Source organism: Gallus gallus, chromosome 1 (genome assembly GCF_016699485.2).
Source record: "Gallus gallus isolate bGalGal1 chromosome 1, bGalGal1.mat.broiler.GRCg7b, whole genome shotgun sequence".
NCBI classification, from domain to species: Eukaryota; Metazoa; Chordata; class Aves; order Galliformes; family Phasianidae; genus Gallus; species Gallus gallus.
The window spans coordinates 112,229,514-112,250,740 of NC_052532.1; the positions used below are offsets into that span (position 1 = coordinate 112,229,514).

A 21,227-nucleotide genomic window follows, 5' to 3' on the forward strand; every position below is an offset into this window, starting at 1 on the left:
GTTCTTCCCAAGACTAATTCAGAGCAGAAACTCAACTGGTGTTTTGAATGAGCTCTACTTCAGAAAAGCTTTGCTTTAACTTACTATTACAGTATTGTACTAAGACTTGTCAACTTGAACAGGTACCACAAGTAACCAGATAGTTACAATTCCCCTAGATCTTTGAGCACATAACAGCTGCAGGACTCTAAGACATAAAAAACAGATTTATGTGCTAATAAGTTGGTAAGTTTGTGAGCTTGCTAGAAAAAATTCAAATGATCATTAATGAAAAGCTGTAAAGGATTAAAATATTGTGAAAACAAAAAATGTTGTAAACTAAATAAATAAAGAAGCCTTCAATAGCCAGAAAAGCAATGCTATCACAACTCCTTTAAATCAGTATCAGTAAAAAGTAGTGCAGGCTAAACTGAAGGTTTGGTTTTTTTCTTCCTTGATCTTTCTTGTAAGCAGACAACAACACTGACTTGAATGGCTTACCTGCTTACAAAAAATTATAACAAAAAAAAAACTATGCAACACTCTTGGCTCATGAGGCTATAAAAAAATTTCTGCAGACACTGAATTTTAGTAGTGAGAAAGAGCACAGTATAATGAAACCCAGCTCCTACATATTATCAAGTCCAAATATACTTTTTTTTTCTTTTTAAACTTACACACAAAATAATGTTTATTCTTTATACATCGTGTGCTAATTTCATTGTTAGGCACAAAAGTCCATAAACAACAGAACAAATCCAGATATCTATGAATCAGTCTGCCATTCTAAAAATGAGTAAAAACGTGTTTGAGAAAAAAGTTAGCTTTCTTACTGAACACTGTGGGTTTGAATGCTGTCTATATACATTAAAATAAACCCAAGAGCATCTTCAAATACAAATGATTTAACTCAAGTTCTCCCTGCCTCCATAAAGAAAAAAACTGCAAAAAAATTGATCATTCCTACCCTTTCAACTTATAAGGGACACAGAATTACAGAATTGTAGGGGCTGGAAGAGACCACTAGAGATCATCTAGTCCAACCCCATCCCGCCAAAACAGGCTCCCTAGAACAGGCTGCACGGGTAGGTGTCCAGGTGAGTCTTGAACATCTCCAGAGGAGACTCCACAACCTCTTTGGGCAGCCTATTCCAGTGCTCCATCACCCTTACTGTGAAGAAGTTCTTACTCACATTTGGGTGGAACTTCCTACGCATCAGTTTGTGGATGTTTCCCTTTGTCCTACCACCATGCACCACTGAAGAGACAATAACGTATTTGCATTCCATTCTTACCTCAAGTTTTGTGGTGCTTCACCAAACAAACTGCAAATTTCTCTAATTTGTTTCAGTGCAGGAATGACCCATTTGTCATTTGTGCGAAGCTCTTCTATAAAACGATCTATCCACTGGATCTTTTGTGTATCTCGATCCTTAAAGAACAAGTGTTTGCAATTAAGTGCATTTCAAAAACCATAATCATTCCCCTACTTATCCCCTTCTAACACAGCATATACAAAGCTATACAAATACTGCATTCAACTGAGTTCTGAAACATACATTTATAAGATATACCAATCAGGACTGCATGCTAGGAAGATACTAATGTGGTACAATATCTCTGCCTGCTATATCCACTCTAGCACTTATATTTAAGAAAAACTATAGCCAGATAGAATCGATAGTCTTTAATCTGCATTTTTCTTCTTCTTTCACTTATTTCTACTCATTGGCCAGACTAAATTGCTACAAAATACCAAGAAACAATAAGGAGCTGTTTCTTAACTAAGAAAAACCAACATATCAATGGCTGTAACAAAAAAAAAAGGCAGCAGTAGTTTTCAGTGTCTGTTGCTAGGTCTTTTCTAGTATTACCTAAAGAATGTAAGGACTTATTGAAAAGACACGTTAGCATAAAAGAGTTTGGGGAATAGCAAAGATAGAGGACACCTACCTCTCTAATTAAAAAGGTGGGTGGAGAGATGCTTCTCCTACTTACTTTGATTGGGTTCTTGGCAATTCACATATAGTTATTATAGTGTATTGCCAATTGCTTTAGTAGTTGCACACAAGACAGGAAAATCTCTATTTCACTCTCCAATTAAAGCCCCAACTGTGTTATTTAAAATACATTCTGTCACATTTTAATAAATGCCTAAATATTCACTCTTTCATTTCATTATGAACACTTTGTTAAACTACCAAATACCACACACTTTCCGTAGGGAGTAAAACGGAACTGTTAGTGACTGATTTCACAACAAAATCATACCAGATTACCCACCTGTGAACAGCTGTAATCTAAGATTTTAATATGGGCACTAAGAGCCTGGTCCATGATATCAACTGGTACATCATCACTGTGAGCCAGATTCCACAAAAGGTTCAGCACTTTGTGTGCCATCACACCATCCTTGTCATCTTCTGCAAGACGACGGATTAGCTCAAGTAGCTTCTCACGCTGTTTTTTGCTTGCATTTGTCCAACTTGCCTAAAGAAAGATTTTATTCAATATGAAAACTACACTTCTTAATTTCACACATTATAATCTCAACTGTAAATATGATGCAGAAAATATAAAGATGCCATTATGTAAATAGCTTTCATATTTCTTTCATTAAAAACAATTGCAACGTATAAGTCAAAATTGAGCAGTTCTAGAATTTACAGATAAGATGTACTCAACTTTGAGACTATAAAGGATCTTTAAATAAACATCACAAATATGCTTGTAAAACTTAACAATACACCACTGACTAGTTCACTAGTAGTCAAAATAGGCTGGACTTAACTATTTCTTAGAACTGCAACCTGAATATAATCAATATATAATCAGTTACCTTAAAACAATCGAACAAGTGATCAAGCTGTTCAGGAGAGAAATCCCAAGCTAATTTTGCAAGGAGGTCGTGTACATTCTTTACAATGGCTTCATGTTTTCCTGCCTGTTAAGACGACAAAATCGACCAATATTTGTAACAATTAGTATTAAGTATTAAGATATCCTCTATTGTTTTTAAAAGGCCATCTGAAGTGGCTAGCAAGAACGTCCAATGTTGTGGAAATAGTGTCACAAACTGGTATTGACTTCACTGGAAATCACAGCATTTGGATTTTTCTTGTATGTGTAAGCATTCAAGTGCATGCACTGCACACGCACGAGTATTTGTAACAGGAATACTGCATCACCACAATAAATCATGACAGGATAGTAAAACAAAGTTTCTAAGTGTATTTTAACTCACAAATTAACATTTTAACACAGTTTTCTGTTAAGTATTCAAAACCCACTTTCATGAATTTCACTGAATTTAAGCTGTGTAACGATTTTTAGTATTTCTGAAATATTTCCTTTGCGCTAGCAGTTTCATTAACAACTTGTTAGCAGATAGCATTTTGAAATCAAGCGGAAGCTTATAACCTTATAAAATACAGCAACTGAGCTACTACTGTCAAGGTGTTGAGTAATATACTAGGTAGCATTTTTAATTAGAGTTTGGTGTATATCATCATTTAGACATTTAAGGAGGAACTGACTTTTAACACTGTGTAAGCTTTCCTACAATTCCCAGTAGGATAATGCATTCCATACTTTAAGTCTGCACTCGTGAAAAACAACTTCAGACTACGTGAATCAATAGCTCATTTACTGTAGAAAAAATTCCTCTAATTTTTTTAGAAATGGAGAACAAAATGAAAAACATACATAAGAAAAAAACCAACCCTTTGATGTAATTAATCCTGAACAGCATTAAAAATGCACATATAAGCAGTTTTGAAAATCATTTAAAGCTTCCATCAGTAGTTCACTTAAAAACAGCAGAAAAGAAACTAATGCTCTGTGTCTTAGAAATCTTAATTGTGCGCCCTAAGTTTACAAAAAAAAATTGTAATGTTTATTTCTGTGTCAGATTAGGAGACAGGGAATTACTAAACCAGTTGCAGCACTCCATTTTGCAAACATCTACCTTCCCCCCATCATCAGGCTGCTCTGTGGATAGAAAGAAAAATGAACAGCATACAAAACTGGAAGAGCATCTCTAGTATGATCTAAGAAAGAAGTATGCACTGAGCTGTATAACACAGAAAGAGATAAGGAATCCACAGTGTGACGTATGAACTTGCTGTACGGAAACAGGGAAGCCTATTTAAAGCTTTAGTTAAATACTTCCGAGTATCAGTAATGAAACTTTCATTCCTTGTCCAACTGGATGGATTGTTGCAGCTCAACAGGCTGCAACTTCATGCTTGCCTTAAAATACATCAACATCATTCCTCAAATCAAATACACTTTGAGTGCTAATTTTGTAAGACAGTGGAAAACATCAGTAAAACTTATGCTGCCTTCTAAAGCCAGATGTAGCATGCTTTTATTATTTCTCATGAACTATTTTTTAATTCTCATTGTACGCTGAGATTCTCAGAGCACTTCTGTATCATTAACTGTATTATTTGTGCATGCTCAACCTCTAAACCTAGGCAAAAACATAATGGCTCCAGTCTGAAAGCAAAACCACATCGGTACTGCACTGAGTCAGAATTAAAATAGCCTGCCTGTTATATAAAGCTACCAAGTAAATCAACTCCTCGCTACTGACTTTCATGCTCCACCTGCTCTTAGAGAAGCACTCATTTAAGAAGAACTTATAAACATGGACAGTAATGAAGATGGAAAAAAAAATCATTCCATATTAGCAGACTTATTCTTACCCTTTTATCTGATTTAATTCCATGGGCAAAGCCACAGTGAAAACATTTACCTGAATAAGGCCTACTGAATCCAAATTTCAATGGGGGGGGGGGAGGGGGGGGAAGAAAAAAGCTAGACAAGCCTGCAAGTGCACTGTGGCAACTATCTAACAGAAAGCAAAAAAGAAATGAGCAGAGCAAGCCAAGTATTTGAGGGCATGAAAGATTTATTCCTGAACTTACTTTGCAACTGCTGGAGTGGACTTTCCCTATCTTTCAAGGGTTGCACAACGCGTTCACACTTTTCTGGAACAGCTTAAGCATGGCTTAAACTAGCTTACCCATACATCCCAATTTGCAGGGGCTCTGAGCAATAATATTTAACTGCTTGGAAGATTTTTTCCAAATTTCAGTTAATTTTTCCTATAGCAGGTGAGGCTCTAGTTAAGCTAGTACAAGCCCACTAGTAGTATAACTACTTTTCTAAATCTTTTCTACTGCCAAGATAGTTTGGAAACTTCTACAGACCACAGCCTAAAACCAAACAGTAGGGTCACAGACCTTAGAGTAGTGCGTGGATCACGTGAATTAAGTTACACTTTTTAATTTCCTAAATGACATTTGGGGATAACTGGAAAATAAATAAACAAATAAATAAATAAAGATTTCCTTGCCTGTGCAGCTACTATGATACTGGAATTGAAGCCTAGAAATTAGGAAGTTAATTGAAACACCAGAAACCTTCGCTATGCTACCTGGAGTACCAAGTAGTTTAAAAGTAACCTGAAAATGACATGCCTGAAAACAGGGACACCTGGATAAATTCATTTATGTCAGAGTTTCAGAAGAGTGTGAACATAAGGAAAGAAAGGATATACTATTACTCAATTCCTGTATTAGCCCTCTGTCTTCAAACCAGGATCTAGCCTTCCTATACTTGAATTGATATAAAGTCTTATACAACCATGTTAAGAGCTATGATTTTTTTTTTTAATAAAGAAAATAAAAAATAAAGAAATTCATTTACTATGAATTTATTTATGAACAAGGATATATGCGCTCATGCGTATTTCTACCCTTTATTTTCTGACTACTCAACATTTAATAAGCATCCTGTCCTTTTAACTGCCCTTTATGTAAACTAAGTTCATGCAGCACACACAACTAGGAAGCTCAGCTTCAATGATCATTTAAGTAAACAAGTGAATATTCCAAAATTTACAAGTTTTGGAAAAAAAACCCACAAAACAACCCAACCATCAGAACACAAATCAAAGAATTTGCTATTAAACAAGATCTAGAACAGTCATTATTATAAGCCTTACTGAATAACTCCCTGCTCAGGACAAAACTATACAACTGTGGTGAATTTAGAGGATAACAATACATATTCTTGATGTATTTTAAAATATGAAATCCTCATTTATATATTTTTTCCATAACTCAGACTTTGTTCAACCTTGAGGGTTTCTAAATATTCACTAACATTAAAAAAACCCCAAAAACATTGAATCATTTAGGGCATTATCCTAATGCCTCAAACAATGAGAGGCACAGGGCATCAGCTACATCTCCAGCAAGCCTGTTCCAGTGTTTGACTACCCTCGTGGAAAAGAAATTGCTTTTAATGTCCAGTCTGATGCAGCTTTGAGCCACTCTCAAGCATCTCGTTACTAGGTAACCATGAGGGAAAGATGAGCACCTCTCTCCCCACTTGCCCTGCTCAGAAAGGAGGAGAGAAGAGTGAGGTTACCCCTCAGCCTTTACAAGCCCAGTGCCCTCAGCTTCTCCTCATTCTCTTGCATTCTCTTCCATTTGTTTTATCAGCTTTGTTGCCCCCCTCTGGACATAGTTAAGCATCTTGAATTTTTTTTTAATTGTTGAGCTCAGAATTGAAAAAAAACACTCCAAATGGGGCTGCAGCAACGCAGGGAGACCAGCATCATCCAGTAACGAACCAGCATTTTCCTTAAACCTCCTCCTGCTACTAGCACGCTTTAAAAAGCTTTCTCTGCTATCTAAAACATCACCGTCCAGACTTAACTCCAGTTGAGCTTTGGCCTTTGTGTTTTCTTCCTGCAAATACAAATTGCAGCTCTGTAATCTTTCTGTGTGGCCTGACCTTGATTAGAGAGATCATACATTTTCTTTAACTGCTTGAATTCCAAGTAGAGTCCCGTTTGCTAAGATGGTCTTCTGCCCCACTTACTTGGCTTAGGGCACGTGGGACTGCCTGATCCTGTGCTTCTACAAGGTATCTCTTAAGAAGTAACCAGCACTTGTGGACCTGAGCCATAAAAGCTGATTCCTAGAGGACACAGCTCTTTGAAGACTTTACGTACATGCACAGTTGACCTCCTTTACTGAACACATTTGAGAAGATAATTCTGAGACAGAAAATCCCAAAAACGAACATTACTTGACTGCAGATTTTTCTTAAGTTTTGTCTAGTACCACTCATAAGAAGCACGGGTCATCTCGGCTCACACAGAACAAGTTTTCTCCTGCTCAGGAGCAGACTAACAGCTTAATACTTTACCTGTGCAGCCCAAATGTTGTCAAGATCCTGCAAGGTGAGGGCTTTTTCTTTGATGACAAAACGAAGAATCTTCTCTAACTTCTCTACATATTGAGGTTGATGAAGACTATCTCTCAACACAATTGATAAAATATTATTCTGCTGGATCCATTCCTGATTATAAAAAGAAAGAAGTGTCATCTCGAATCACTGAAGTGCTGTTAATAATATTTAAGCTAAAAAGTTCAATTTGTTACAGATTAAGGTTTTTATACACAATATTCTAATTGGGAGAATCTAGACAGTTACAGTGCAAAAGGCATTTATATATAATTTCCTCTTAAAAAAAAGAATCAGTGTTTAAAATAATCCAATATGCCAGTCATTCTGATATCTTAAAGCATTTTTTCTGGCCTATTAAAACCATGAACTCTATGCATAAGAGATGTTCAAGCAACTTCAAACAAACAGTCAGTGGGAAGCACAGTTAAATCTTCCACTTACAGAACAAAACTTTTCCAATTCACAACCACTGATAGCAAACATATTGTTTAAGACTCTTCTAGCTCTACTAGTATGTCCTGCAGCATACCACACAAAAAGGGCATAAGAAAAAACTGAAGTGTGAAAATGTTGGATTATTTCCATATTTCCACTTACAGGTATTTTTAACGCTTCTAATTGAATTAGAGGCAAATATTCAAGCAATGTTTAAGTAGATGCGTTTTTCCCAGTGGTGTAATTGCCTGAAAACAGCTTCATACACCAACTGAAGCAAAGCAGCATTCTGAACATCAAAAAAGAAAACAAGTGTAGTTTCAAATACTGTATCCTTGATTAGAGAAGAAAAGCATTCAATCTAGTCTCACAAAATACTTAAATCTAGATGTTTTTTACTTAAAAACAGGGGCCTTGTCTGAGATGACTAACTACAAGGAATATGTGAAAAAAGCATTTCCTCCTATTTACTGAAAAGGTCAAATTCTGCAATAATTTCTTTTTGCCAGCAGTTCTACAGATTATAGGCCAGTAACTAGCTACAAATGTTGACCAATGGTGCAAAAATAACTTCAAGTTCCACGAAGTTTAAGAGAAGAGTTAAATTCTTAACTTTACAAATGCTCATTTTATTAGTTAGCCACACACACACACAAGCACAGAATATCTAAAGTATATGAATATTAAATATAATCACAAAATGGGGTGTCTAGAGTTTCCTTCACCAAAGAATATAGATCAAGATTTTATTTACTTTTTACACCTTTCAACTTCCGAAAAATGAAATGCAGAATGATTACTCAAAATTCTGACTAGAGAAAATGATTTGATGCACAGAAGAAGGACTAGATTCTTATTTAAATGAACATTCATTTTTAGGTTTGGCATCACTAAAGTTTCATGAAACTTAAAGTCACATGAAACCAGTGTGATTCAATTTTTTTCATTTTCTTTTTTAAACACTATATAGAAACCATGCTATACAAGGATCTCTTTTTAAAGCAAGTTGTTAGTAGCACAAAAAATATTTAACACAAGCTTTGGAACAAATGCAGCAATTTTTAACAGAAAGACTACTATTTAAATGAACTATTACCATGATGTGACATGTATTGTTTACAGTATTACATAGCAAAATTAGCAGTGTGCAGGATCCATCATAAACAGCTACTGCTACAGGTAAAGCGATAAGGAGCACGTAAGTGTCTTTAATAACTTCTGGTGAAGAGAACTTACTGCCATTCTTTCAGCTGTAAGCCATTCTTCCTCTTCAGGATTACCATGCCGGTGGGTATAATATGATACACTGGATATTACTTTGTTAACTTCATTTAGTGCATTCATTTTACCATTGAAAGAAGAAATTTGTAACAACCTGTAAGAGAAATCAAATGTAGTTAGTGTGAAACAAATATTAATAGTAGCATATCATATGAGGAGTACCAACTTACCTAAGAATCATTTTTAACCTAAATATTTCTAAGTTTTTTACAGTTTCTTCTTGTCCTGGAACTCTTGAAGCTAAGTTCTTTAGAGATTTGATTATCATTGATAGAGCATCATTTTTGGCTTCATTCTTTGCCTCTTTTTTCAGTTCATCATCTGTTAGATTTTCTAAAAATTGTGGAACCATTTCTATAATTGGAAGGAAATATTTCTTCACTGTATGCAATGTTAGAAATTCGTAACATTGTCCAAATGGCCTAAAAGGAAAGAAAAAAAAAAGTGATCGAAGTGCCACAATTAATAGTTATGTAGTATCAAGATAGTAAGGAGCAATTAATTCTAGAAATTCAAGTCTACTTACAAGCACATGAAATGAAAGGGATCTATTTAAAAAAAAAAGATGTGGCAAGGGGGTGCTTCAAGAAAACACTCAGTTTCATATTTTTATTTATTTAATATAGCCCAACTCCTCCACATATATAAAATATTCTTTAAAAACTTACTTGATGAGAGCTGCAATTATCTGAACATTCAATGCTGATCCACTCATGAAGCGATCATGCAAGATCTGGAATCCATTTAATGTGCCAAACTTGTTGATGAGATCTACTAGCCAACCCTGCAATACAATAACCAATGATTATCTAACATTTATAAATAACTACCTAGGATTGCTTTCAAGTATCTGTTGATAATAAAGTTACTTTAAAAAAATGTCTTTTCACAGAAAGTTGTTAGAAGGTAACAGAATTGACAAGGAACTAGTCGATATAGTTTAAATATTCAATTTTAAGGAAATACTCAAAAATACTATCTTTCCCATTATCATAGGAAAGAACAAACGCTGTACATTAGTTATTCAAGGTAACTTGTCAAATATCCAAGAATAAAGATGTCTGTATTTCAGGTCTGGCTGCTAAATTTCTACACAAAATATGTCAATTTTTGTATTCTTTTCTGGTCCTAGATGTGATAATGCTGCACAAAAACAGCAAGAACACAAAATAACATTCTTATTTATAAGACTAGCAATGCAAAGAAGTCCAAGGACACAGAGTTCTTTATCTTCTGTTCTCACATATCAATAGCTAGCAGTACTACAAAAAAAAAAAGAAAGAAAGAAAGAAAGAAAAAGCAACAAAACATAATTCAGTTAGCTCCTGAATTTGTACCAATGCCATTTGGAACACAATTCTAAAAAATCTAGACCCAGGGCCTGAAACAGATTAGTAATCTGAATCGTCAGTTGAGGAAAAACAAACAAAACAACAAAAAAACACAACAAAACTACACTTGGGATCTATAAAAAGTAATCCTACGTTATTACATAACACCCTTCTTAAAACATGGCATCTAAAAAAATCACAGGGAATGAGAAGTTGCATCCATCACCTGGAAAATAGAAACAAGCTTAACAACACAGTAGGAACGGCACTGCAAAAGTTACGCCAGTTTATCACAAAAACACAATACAGTTCAATATTGAACCAAAGACTGAAAGAGTTGTAAGGGCAAATGTACATTAAATAATGATTAATTAGGGGGTCAAAACCAGCCAAAGTGTTTTAGTGATATACAAAAAAACCAAACAAGTATTTCCCACCATACCTCCCTGAGAAACACTTCTCTATGGCTACTGGATAGTTAGGCAACACTTGGTAAATAAATATATTCAGTTTTATAGTTCTGAAAAAGCTGACATACTTTTGGTGAGCGTGGGTCAGGAGGACGTGCATAAAGTTCATCTTCAGCGAGCTGGACTCCTGCAGGAACTGTTTCAGAGGGACGTGTACCATTGTATAGATGGAATTTGCAGTGAGGATTTAAGGCCATGGCAAGAAGTTCAAGAAGGGGAAACCAATCCTGGGACAGCTTGGCCACACAGAGTTCTACTAGTCGATGAGTGTTGTTAATAATACATCTCTATTAAGGAAAAAAAACAAAACACAACAATATGCAACTAGCTCACAGAGTTGCATAAGAGTTTTACAGCGCTGCACTTAAAACTTTGTACCTCTTCCAAAAAAGGCTTTGAACAAACTTAATCTGCAGCCAGCTAAAAATTAATTTAGAAAAAAAGACCAAAATATTTTTGGTTATTTAAGACACTTAGGAATCGCCAATAAACTATTCACTTTTCCTTCTTTCAGACATTTCTCTCACAGATTTTAACTTGCTTATCAAGATCTTTGCAGTTTCTCATATAGCACACGACCAGCATCCAAGAGATAGCTTTGAATATTAAAATAGCTGCCACAAACATTCAGAATTCAGTAGGCAGCTAAAAGCTTTTACTAAAAAAAGGAAGCCTTCTCATCCTAGCATGGACACAAAATAAGTAGGTATTTAGACATCTATCCAAAGACAGCCCATTGAACAGGAGTTGCCCTACTGAACATAGGAAGTCCAGTTTCTGCCAGCATCACCCCTTGTGTTTTATTTATTTCCAAAAACACCAGAAGCAATAAGATGAAAATATCATGATGGAAAGATTATTTTTCCTCCCAAAAGACACATGTGAGAACTCTCTCATTTCTCCGTCGTGCTCATTTCTGAAAATGATATTCAGTCTCCGCAGCCTTCTCACTGTCACAAATGCAGCCTCCATTCTTGTTTCAAAATCACTTGCTTTTCAAGAAAACAAAACAAAAACAAAAAATAACCACTCACATGGATTTCAAACTTCCAGCCGCTCACTGCCTCATCAGTAAGGATTTTTGTGAAAGATATTGTCAACCCATCTCGAAAAAATCGCTGGCATGCTTCGCTTTTGACATCAAGGCCTATTTTAAAATACAAAAGAAACACACAATTATGACACAAGTAATTTCATTAGTTGTTACATGCACTTACAAATACTGAAAGTAGTGATTTAGACAAAGGTTTGGTGATCAAAGTTTCAGAATTATTTTTAAAAGGGACACCTTGTATAAAGCCAAATTTACATGAGCTTAAACATACAAAATATATGATAAATTAATATTCTAGTAAAGACACTTCAACAACTGCACTCCTCTAGTCAGTTTTTCAGTTATTTTAAAGCCAATAGGTTTTGTTGTGTTTATAACACCAGAGGTATAACAGCAAAATTAAGAACATTCTTTACTTTTTACACCTCCATAATACATGCATTTCACAGAATCACAGCATGGCTGGGGTTGGTAGGGAGTTCTGGAGGTGACAGGACACAAGCCCAGCTCCAGCAGGGACACCCAGAGAAGAGTGTCCAGGACCATGTTCAAGCAGCTTTTGAAGACCTCCAATAAGGAGACCCCACAGTTTTTCTGGGCAGCCTGTCCCAGTGCTGTCACTTGCACAGTGCAGAAGTGCTGCCTGGTGTTCAGATGGAGTGTCCAGTGTTCCAGTTTGTGGTGCCTCTTGTCCAGACAATACGCACCATGGAAAAGCAGCTGGCTCAAGCTTCTTTGTACCTTCCCTTCAGGTACAAATACACATTGAAAAGATTTCTCCAAGTCTTCTTCCCTTTAGCCTAAACTCTCTCAGTCTCTCCTCGCAGGAGAGGTGCTCCAACCCCTTTATCATCTTGGTAGCCATCCACTGAGGTCCTTCCAGTATGTCTAGGTCTTTCTTGTACTGAGGGGCCCAGTACTCCAGTTGTGGCCTCTGTGCTCTTTATGTACCAGTAAAATCCAGTGAGCAAGAGGAGGAGAAAAGGTAAGACCTGTTCAACTTCCCAGATGCAATTGATCTACAGAATTAAACATGAATCCTTTCTTCTGCCACTGTCACTTGAAGTAGTTTCTTGTAGTTCTGCTGCCAAAACCCAACATAACTGGACTCCAACACTGCCATCAACCTTTTCAATCCAACATGCAGGAAATTTAAAATTAAGTACAAGTCCTCACACTTTTCTTTTAGTTATTTAAAATGCTCAAGTTGTTTAGAACCCAGTATAAAACTGTATCTCCCTTTTAAAAGTTCAATTACAAAGACCAAAATAGGACTAAGAGTCAACAGGAAAATATATCCAACATGCATGAGTACACACCGCAAACAAGAAAAGCCTCTGGGCACATTAAAGAAAACTGTGACCTGCACAGTTTCTCTACAGAACAAGTTTAATGTTCAATCAGGTAATTTTAGCATTCAATAAACCCACAGCACCCAGATTCACAAGAATTACTGTCTTCTTTTTCTCCTCCTCCACCTTTAACTTATTAATGATACTTCCTGACAGTAAAGTTCCACTGGTTTCGAGGGACTGATTTGGCTTATCAAATCAAAAGTTTTTCATAGTCACAAATAACTGTATGACTGATGTTTCTGAGAGGAACTTCTGTCCTGCATGTTATTACATCCCACAAAGACTTTTCAAACTCTTTTAACAGTGCTTGTCAGCCCATACATTTATAGTGAGTGCAGCTCTCAAGCAGCTTGAGTAAAGCAAGAATTTTTGGAGAACCATGTTGAGACCTCTGCCAGCACTCTCTTTTATCACTACCAGAGGTACATGACACACACTCTGTAGCTAAGTATCAAAAATTCCACATTAACTTTCTATGTAGCTTGTAATATGGATTGGCTGATATCCCTACACTATGAAGTATTAAGACCAGCAATAAAAGGCTATAAACCACAACAACAAAATGACAAAAAGAGAACACAAGAGGTGGATGCTGCCTAAAACTTTGGCATTTGCAGTCAACAAAGAACTTGACAAACTTAGGGGTGTAAATACTACAAATTCACCCTACACAAAGAAGAGGACAAGAGAAGCCATCCAACTCATTCAGTGTGACCTAGAGGAAATGGTCCTTTCAAATTTAACAATGAACTTAATTCTTGAACGCAAATTTAAAGCATGCCCTCAAGTCATTTTAATGCTCCCTTGAGTACCAGTACAGGACTAACATCTCTCTAAATCTTGCAAGCACCATCTCCTCCCACAGTGGTGGGTCAGCTTCAATTAGCAAGACTTTTCAAACCATGTTCAAAGAACACTAAAATAGATTATGTTTCAAAAATGTATTGTCCTTTCTGTGCTTCAATGAACTTGGAAAATGAGGGAAGACGGACTATCTCAGAACTTGTATGACTCCTAGCTATGTAGTCACCTTCTACATCCTCTTACAGGGCTCCAAACTCTTGAAATAAAACATATGGTACTCGTGGAAGGAACCAAGGCTGGGTTATCTACAAAGACAGGAGTATCAGGGTAACAGGAGTCCTAGAAGACAGAGTGGACTGGAAGAAGCAGCTCTTAGCAATTCAAAAGGTATCAAGAAAAGAACCACTAGTTACATTAGTTACTTAGCATCTACTGCTTGAATCAGATTCAGTATTACCAGTAACTCTTAGGTAAGACCACAAGCAGCCTTTTTTGCCCATTCTCCAAATTCTGGGGGCATGGAATGATAAGGAAGAAAATGACTGAGAAGTGCATGCATGCAGCGCCAAGCTAAGTATTTAGAGAAAGGTGGTGGAAATAGACTATGCAGTAAGAAAAAAGCGAGTATGAAATAAGGTGGTGTGCAACATACAGTACATGGAAGCTGTAATCAGGGGGACTGGAGGAGGAACAGCTGGAGAATCAAAACCCCACACAGAGTCACCCAGCTCCTCTCCAGGACTCTGGATTAAATAACTTTGTAGCTGGAACCTCAGAACTAAGCTGGCTCCATGCATTGCTATGGCAACCTGAAGCTCCCACTAGACCAGGAGCCTCAGGCAGTGCAGCACAGAAACCTTTCAGTGGCTTGACAAGGACACAGTCAGACCTCCAGTGACCTGGAGCTAGTGAGCTCTGAGGAACACACGCTTGCTCACAGATGCAGTGGATCCACATCACATTCAGATTCTTGCAGACTTTCAAGAACTCTTAATCAGCAGGAATATTTGAGTCCTTCTATACCAGAACATCACACAGAATCTGCTGATCATTTTGCTCAATTGGTTCTAGCCCAACAAAACTGGCTACGTTTTGGAACACGAGGGTATTCAAGAACATGCAGGATACAGTTTCAGTAATGAACTCAAAGGTGGTCCCACAGAAATGCAGGTGTTCATCCAGATAAAAAAAGTTTATTTTCATTTTTTTAATGTACTTTTGAGGACCCACCTCTCTACTATTTCCCTCTCTATAAGCCTTTGTGATGCATCAGAAATAAAGGTTTGGGATCAAAATTGAAGGTTTAAGGTGTGTTGGGAAATTTTATTTCAGTTTAATTAAGCTCTGAGTTATAACGTTGCTTTGTATCTTATTTCTGTGTGTTGCACAGCAAAGTTTTGGCAGCGTACTAAAAACTGAACATGAGCATTACAAAGAACAAAGCAATACAGAGCTGCTGAGGGAATTTTAGAAGAAAGAGCAGAGAATATTTCAACCTTTAAAAAACAATTTTTTTCCCTTATCAATTTCTAGCATCCAAATAACCATGACATTTATTTCTGGAGCAAATTTTATCCAAAGCAGTTTACAAGTGCTCCAGAATTAAGTGAAGATCAACATCATTCTTGTTCAATGCTATTTTTGAACAAGTTACTCCAGACTATCACTAGAGAGTCTTATGGCTCACTTAATGAAGAGCAATCCATTGATGCCAATATACAAAAAGATAAATTTCCACAAACAAACATGTGTCAGGAATAATGTAAGTCAATATCTAGGCAGGATTCGTACTACTCCGTCAAATACACTCACTCATTTGAACATGACAATGATGAAATTGTGTTTCTACGAATACTTTCAATTCTGTTAAGTTCCTTTTAATTTCAGTTCCTGAAACAATTTCAAGAGAATGCAGCCATTTTCTTTTAAAGACAGGGTCACAAAGAAAGGAATTACTTCAGAGAGTCCCTCCAGAAAGGCAATGCCAATGGCTACTGGCAACATGAGGAATAAAAGCCACTTAAGAGCTCAAACCACTAGAAAAAGATGCTTAATCAAAAAGAAATCCATAAATGAAGTAGTGAGATCTAATGAGTTACAGACAGCAATAAGAAAAAATGTATGTAGTTCAAACAGTGGATTACTTTTCGATTTCTCCTGTCAAGTTCTCTCTTCAAACTCTCTCTTGAAACAGAACTCAGGTTAAGAAGAACGCTCACAGATGGGTAGCCGTTTCAGATCTTACTGAAGTAACAGAATACATTTTCAAGTTCGTAAGAAGAAACTTATATAATTATTTTTATTACTTACTGAAACACTGTCAGTCTAGTTTTGAACTAGAAAAGCAGAGCCCGCTACAGCAAATGAGCACCCTACCACATACATCAAACACTGGAAAGTATATTAAAAAACAAACAGAAAAGGACTATGTTAGCCACCGCGTAACTTCAAATAGCAGATAAAAGCAGAATCTAGGATTTAACTATGAAGATAATGATTAAAGAGCAACTATTTCTAACAGCTTTCCCTGTTTTATCCTTAGCCAATAATCCTTCTATATGTTAACACAAAGAATAAAAAGAATTAAATAGCAATGCAGAAGCACTTTTCACATGAAGAGTATGCGTAGATTCCCACTGTTTTTCACAGCTTCAAGAGGAAAAAAAAAGAAAAAAAGGCTCTTTGTTTGAGAACTTTCAGCTATGTCTGATGCTTTTGAGAAGAACAGCGATATTAAGAGTAGCCAAAAATGTCATTCTACTCATATTACTTCATTGCATTGCACTGACATGTTTTTGTGTGTTTTATTTTTTAATATGACTTAACAGCTGGCAGTACATACATCTCCTCTCTCGTAAATCATAAGCAGAAAATTTATTTTCACTGCACTGCTTCAACAGTCTACACACATAGGAGGGTGAATTTCTTTAGTTTCTGAACAGGTGTGATCTCCTAAAAAAGTCTACAGTCCCCTTAAAATTCCTGCCAGATCTAGCTACGCACAAAGAAAGCCAATTTAAAATGCAACTCCAGCTGATAAATCAGTGTTAGCAACAGTACATCATCATTATCCTATTTTGGACCACATTGGTGCAATGCAACTTTTGTTTCTCCAGAGAAAGAAGAGACAGAAAACAAAATGGGCTAACTCCAGATTTCCTGACCACAGCCAGCTTTTTATTCTTGAAACTGCCTAAGTATAACCTTTATCATCACAGAAGTGAAGTCATCCTGGTCTAGCTATGTCACAGAAGGAACAGGCATTTTGTATGTCACTATATTTAAAACACAACTGGCAAGTATAGGTACACTAGGAGAGTATCTAACTTTAGACATCACTCACACACTGGGGCAAGAACAAGATTACAAATATATGACAAATCTGTCAATTTAGCAAACACACAAAAGCTTGACAGGGAACTGTCCTAGTTCCAAGCAAGTCAGACACAGCAAAAAACATGGTAGAACTATTATTATGCTGCTTACTATTCTAACTTTCCTCTAATATTCTCAAAAGCATGCATATGCCAAAGTTGAATTAAAAAATGTATGGCAAGACAACTGGAAATCTAGATTAGCAACTCAGTTAAAATAACACAAAAACAGAAAACTCACATAAAAACTAAAATTCTTTGAGTTTTAGTATCTGTTATCAAGACCAAACCCCCTAGGTCTGATATCAAAACAAACAGAGTAAACAGGTAGGACAGGAATGACAAGATTTTTTTATTGCTGTGAGCTTCTTCAACCTTTCTACTTATACCGTATAAGGCACCTAACTTCTACATACGTTGATAATTTCTTCAAGTTATTGATTTATGAAGGCTTTGCATACTGCTCAGTGATACAGAATCTTTAGGACCAATTCTCACAACCAAAAAGGTTACACAGCAAATTGTAGAATCATATAGACTGGAAAAGACCTTCAAGATCATCAAGTCCAACCATCCACCTGACCCATCAAGTTCTATCACTGAACCACATCCTTCAGTGCCACATATGCATGCCTTAAATACCTCCAGAGACAGAGACTCAACGACTTCCCTCCGTGCCCCTTCCCCCTCTGTGAAGAAATTCTTCCTTATATCTAATCTAAACCTCATCTGGCACAACCTAAGACTGTTTGTCACCTGGTCCAACAAAGAACATTTCCTCATGTCCTATCACTTGTCAGCTAGTTCAGTGATCGTTCATTCCCTTTTCAGCTTACCTTTTTTACTCAGATCAATAGCAGCTTCTAGAAGAACTTCTAATTCCCCCTTCGGCAACACAGGAACAACCCATCGAGGCCTATATTCAAAAACAAAACAAAACCATGCATCTCAACTGTGCTTCTTAAAAAAAAAAAATTAAAAAAAAAGAGGAATCACTGTTCCTTTTTAATGAAAGGTAAAAAAAAATACGCCTTTTTCAAGGCCCTGATAAAGGCTCCACTTTCAAAAAACCCACAAAGCCCGATATGAGCATTTCTTTCAAACTCTAACCCAATAAGAAGTATTTCAAGAAAACTGGTGAATCAGAGAAGCACAAATCCTGCTTCGACTATCAAGGTATTTTCACAAATAATCTACACGCACTGGAAAAAAGGCATTAAGTGTGAAAGTACCTGTTGATCATGTCATCCAACTTTGCCAGGTCTGTGTGTGGAAATGCAGGCTCCTCATCTTCAAGCTGAGGTGGAGCATCTCCTTGGCCCTGCTCATCAGGCGGGGTAGCTGGAGAGTTCTCATTTGAAGAATCAGGTGAAGATGTCTAAAATTGGTATGGAAAATATTTGAGATACTGTCTATGCCTGTGTGCCACTTATTTTGGCTTTTTCATTCAGATTATATTTCAAATAACCACTTGAACTGTACATGTGCCACCACAAATAATACATAATAAAATAACTTCATTTTAAATCTATTCAAAAAATAATAAGACATTAAATGTGCTGTATGTTTTCTATCTGAACAGTTTATGCATTACAGAACTTCCCTGGAGAGGAAGTTATTTTTTTTGCTTGTTTGTTTTTGGTAAGAGATTGATTTTCAGCGGACCATCTATCTAGAAGATGAAAATACAAACTATATGGATGCTCTGTGTTTACCTATCTTCTGAAGATTAATATTACATGTAGAAAAACTTCAGCAATAGCACAGAAAAAAGATCATGAAAACATTTTCTGAAAGTTTACAACAAGTAGAACGATGCTATACTTGACTACTAACCAACTACAAGCACACAATTACTTAAGCCCATTCCACAGAGGGGGAAAGAGCAAGTGACAGTGTGGCTTACCTGCCAGCTGAGGCTACTCATCATACATTTACCAAACAACAATTGATTCTCAAGAATAATAAATATTAAAACCTATGATATTTAATAAACATCATCAAAATATTGTATAAAAGAAAAGGTGTGGGTTTTTTTTTCTATTAACTGGTTTGGGCTACTGTGTTTAAATGCATCTTTTCTATTTTCCTGATAAAGAAGAGCCATTCCATTATGATGCTGTATGTCTGAAGATTTTTACTCTTCTTCAAAAGCAGGATACTGTGTTCAAAAGAAACATGCTATGTCATTCAGGCAGTCTAGTACAATGAACAGGGACTCAGCAGAAAACGATGTAAAAGAGAAGATAACCACCCCCATAAGCTCCTTTATCCACAAAGTGCTTCTACAGAATTGAGCATAAACTGAAGTCACAGAGTACTTTTACCAATGTGTGACAGACTCAACAGCACAGTTGTGAGGAAGCTTCTGATATCATTCCAAGATGACTTCATATTCCAAATAAATACACTTTAAAGAACTACGTCACCGCCTGAAAAGGGAGCATTTTTTGCAACATGGTGTTCCCCAACGTTATCTACTTTGCCAACAGCACTGTCTTCATCCCTTATGTTCCTTTTGCACTCCCAAAAACAAAGAAAGAGCTAACTTATTTAGACATCTCTAGCACTACACAAACTCACAGTTCAGATAAATCAGAAACACTGCTCTAAAGAAGTAAGCTCTGTACTTCCAGATAACTTGATTGTTAGTATCATACCTGATTCTGCTGGAGGGGAGGCTGGGACTGTCCATCAGGAGCCTGGCCCTGGCTATCATTGCCTCCTACCGGAGAGCCACGAGTTGTGGCTGTCATACTCGACACAGGGCAGATCTTTGCAATTTTGTCTGCTTAAGTAGTTGTTGTGAGAGAAGAAATTATAGTCCACTTAGTAAAGTTGAAGTACCAGCATATGCTTGCTTTAAAAAGCTCCAACTCAAGAACATGCCATCCTGCAGAGACCATTGCATAACCTGGGGAAAGGAAAAAACACAATATGCTTTAGTGATACATGCACATAAGAGAAAAGTCATTTGAATCTGGAAAAGAGCACTACAAAAAACAAACACACTAATGTACTACTATTAAAAAATCTTTTATTTTAGACTTACTATTTCTTTTTACTGAGTACATTTGACATCATTTGAAATACTTGACACAGTTTTAATGCTCCAAGTAAGAATTACAACTTTATACCACTGAGAAACATACAAGTCCAAATGCAACTGCTTAAAATGACCTGATTAAGAGCATTACAAAAAAATCACACTTATCACATTGTCCAATATTCTACTCCTGACTGTCCAAACCACAGATGTATAAGTGGGAGTTGTTACTACCTCAGCTAAGACTAACAGAGCCTGCAGCCAAACTTCTATTAGAACACCAGTATTCATCCTCGATGTCTGACCTGCATTCCTTTTTCTTTCAGCACTTGCCTATGGAAACTGGATCTGTTGAATTTTCAAGCCCAGTACAAAGCCCACCTCACCCCCACCAAGTACTTTAGCCAATAAGATGGAGATATCAGATTTACTTTCTCGTGTTGTAATCATGACAAAGCAACAGTTCCATAAATGTTACATATTTAACTTCATTACATTACTTGAGACTAATTATTTTGTAATAGACTTGCTATCTACTTTTAAAAACACAGCATTACAAAGTAACTTGCTTTCATTGGTGCTATTTTTTTCTTAATGCTCTCCTTTAAGTATTTGTTTTCTATTAAGTTTAGAAAGACTGCTAGGTAGAAAATATTAATAAAATTATATTTCCAGCCACAAGAACATACACCATGCTCTACTGCAGTTCAATGCACTCATTTCCACTGCATTACCTCAGTGAAGCTTCTAGGTATTTGCTTATACCAATGAAATCAAACTTCTCCCAACGTATATTGTACTTTTCAACAGCCCTAAGCCAACTCTATGA

General features: G+C 36.4%; 1 protein-coding gene across 5 annotated transcripts in view; it reads right to left on the minus strand.

Annotated features, from left to right (window-relative positions):
• USP9Y (ubiquitin specific peptidase 9, Y-linked) overlaps nucleotides 1–21,227 on the minus strand; it is a 98,429-nt gene that overhangs the window by 52,631 nt on the left and 24,571 nt on the right. For all 5 annotated transcript variants that reach the window (XM_015301738.4, XM_015301733.4, XM_046911562.1 and 2 more), the window contains 12 exons: nucleotides 20,013–20,266; nucleotides 18,585–18,730; nucleotides 18,189–18,268; nucleotides 11,800–11,912; nucleotides 10,834–11,052; nucleotides 9,633–9,748; nucleotides 9,135–9,386; nucleotides 8,920–9,058; nucleotides 7,207–7,359; nucleotides 2,819–2,923; nucleotides 2,263–2,469; nucleotides 1,275–1,411 (listed from right to left, as the gene is read on the minus strand). In XM_015301738.4, coding sequence (XP_015157224.1) covers nucleotides 1,275–1,411; nucleotides 2,263–2,469; nucleotides 2,819–2,923; nucleotides 7,207–7,359; nucleotides 8,920–9,058; nucleotides 9,135–9,386; nucleotides 9,633–9,748; nucleotides 10,834–11,052; nucleotides 11,800–11,912; nucleotides 18,189–18,268; nucleotides 18,585–18,730; nucleotides 20,013–20,108 — 1,763 coding nt within the window. In that variant the 5' untranslated portion in view covers nucleotides 20,109–20,266. The remainder of the gene's footprint in view (nucleotides 1–1,274; nucleotides 1,412–2,262; nucleotides 2,470–2,818; nucleotides 2,924–7,206; nucleotides 7,360–8,919; nucleotides 9,059–9,134; nucleotides 9,387–9,632; nucleotides 9,749–10,833; nucleotides 11,053–11,799; nucleotides 11,913–18,188; nucleotides 18,269–18,584; nucleotides 18,731–20,012; nucleotides 20,267–21,227) is intronic.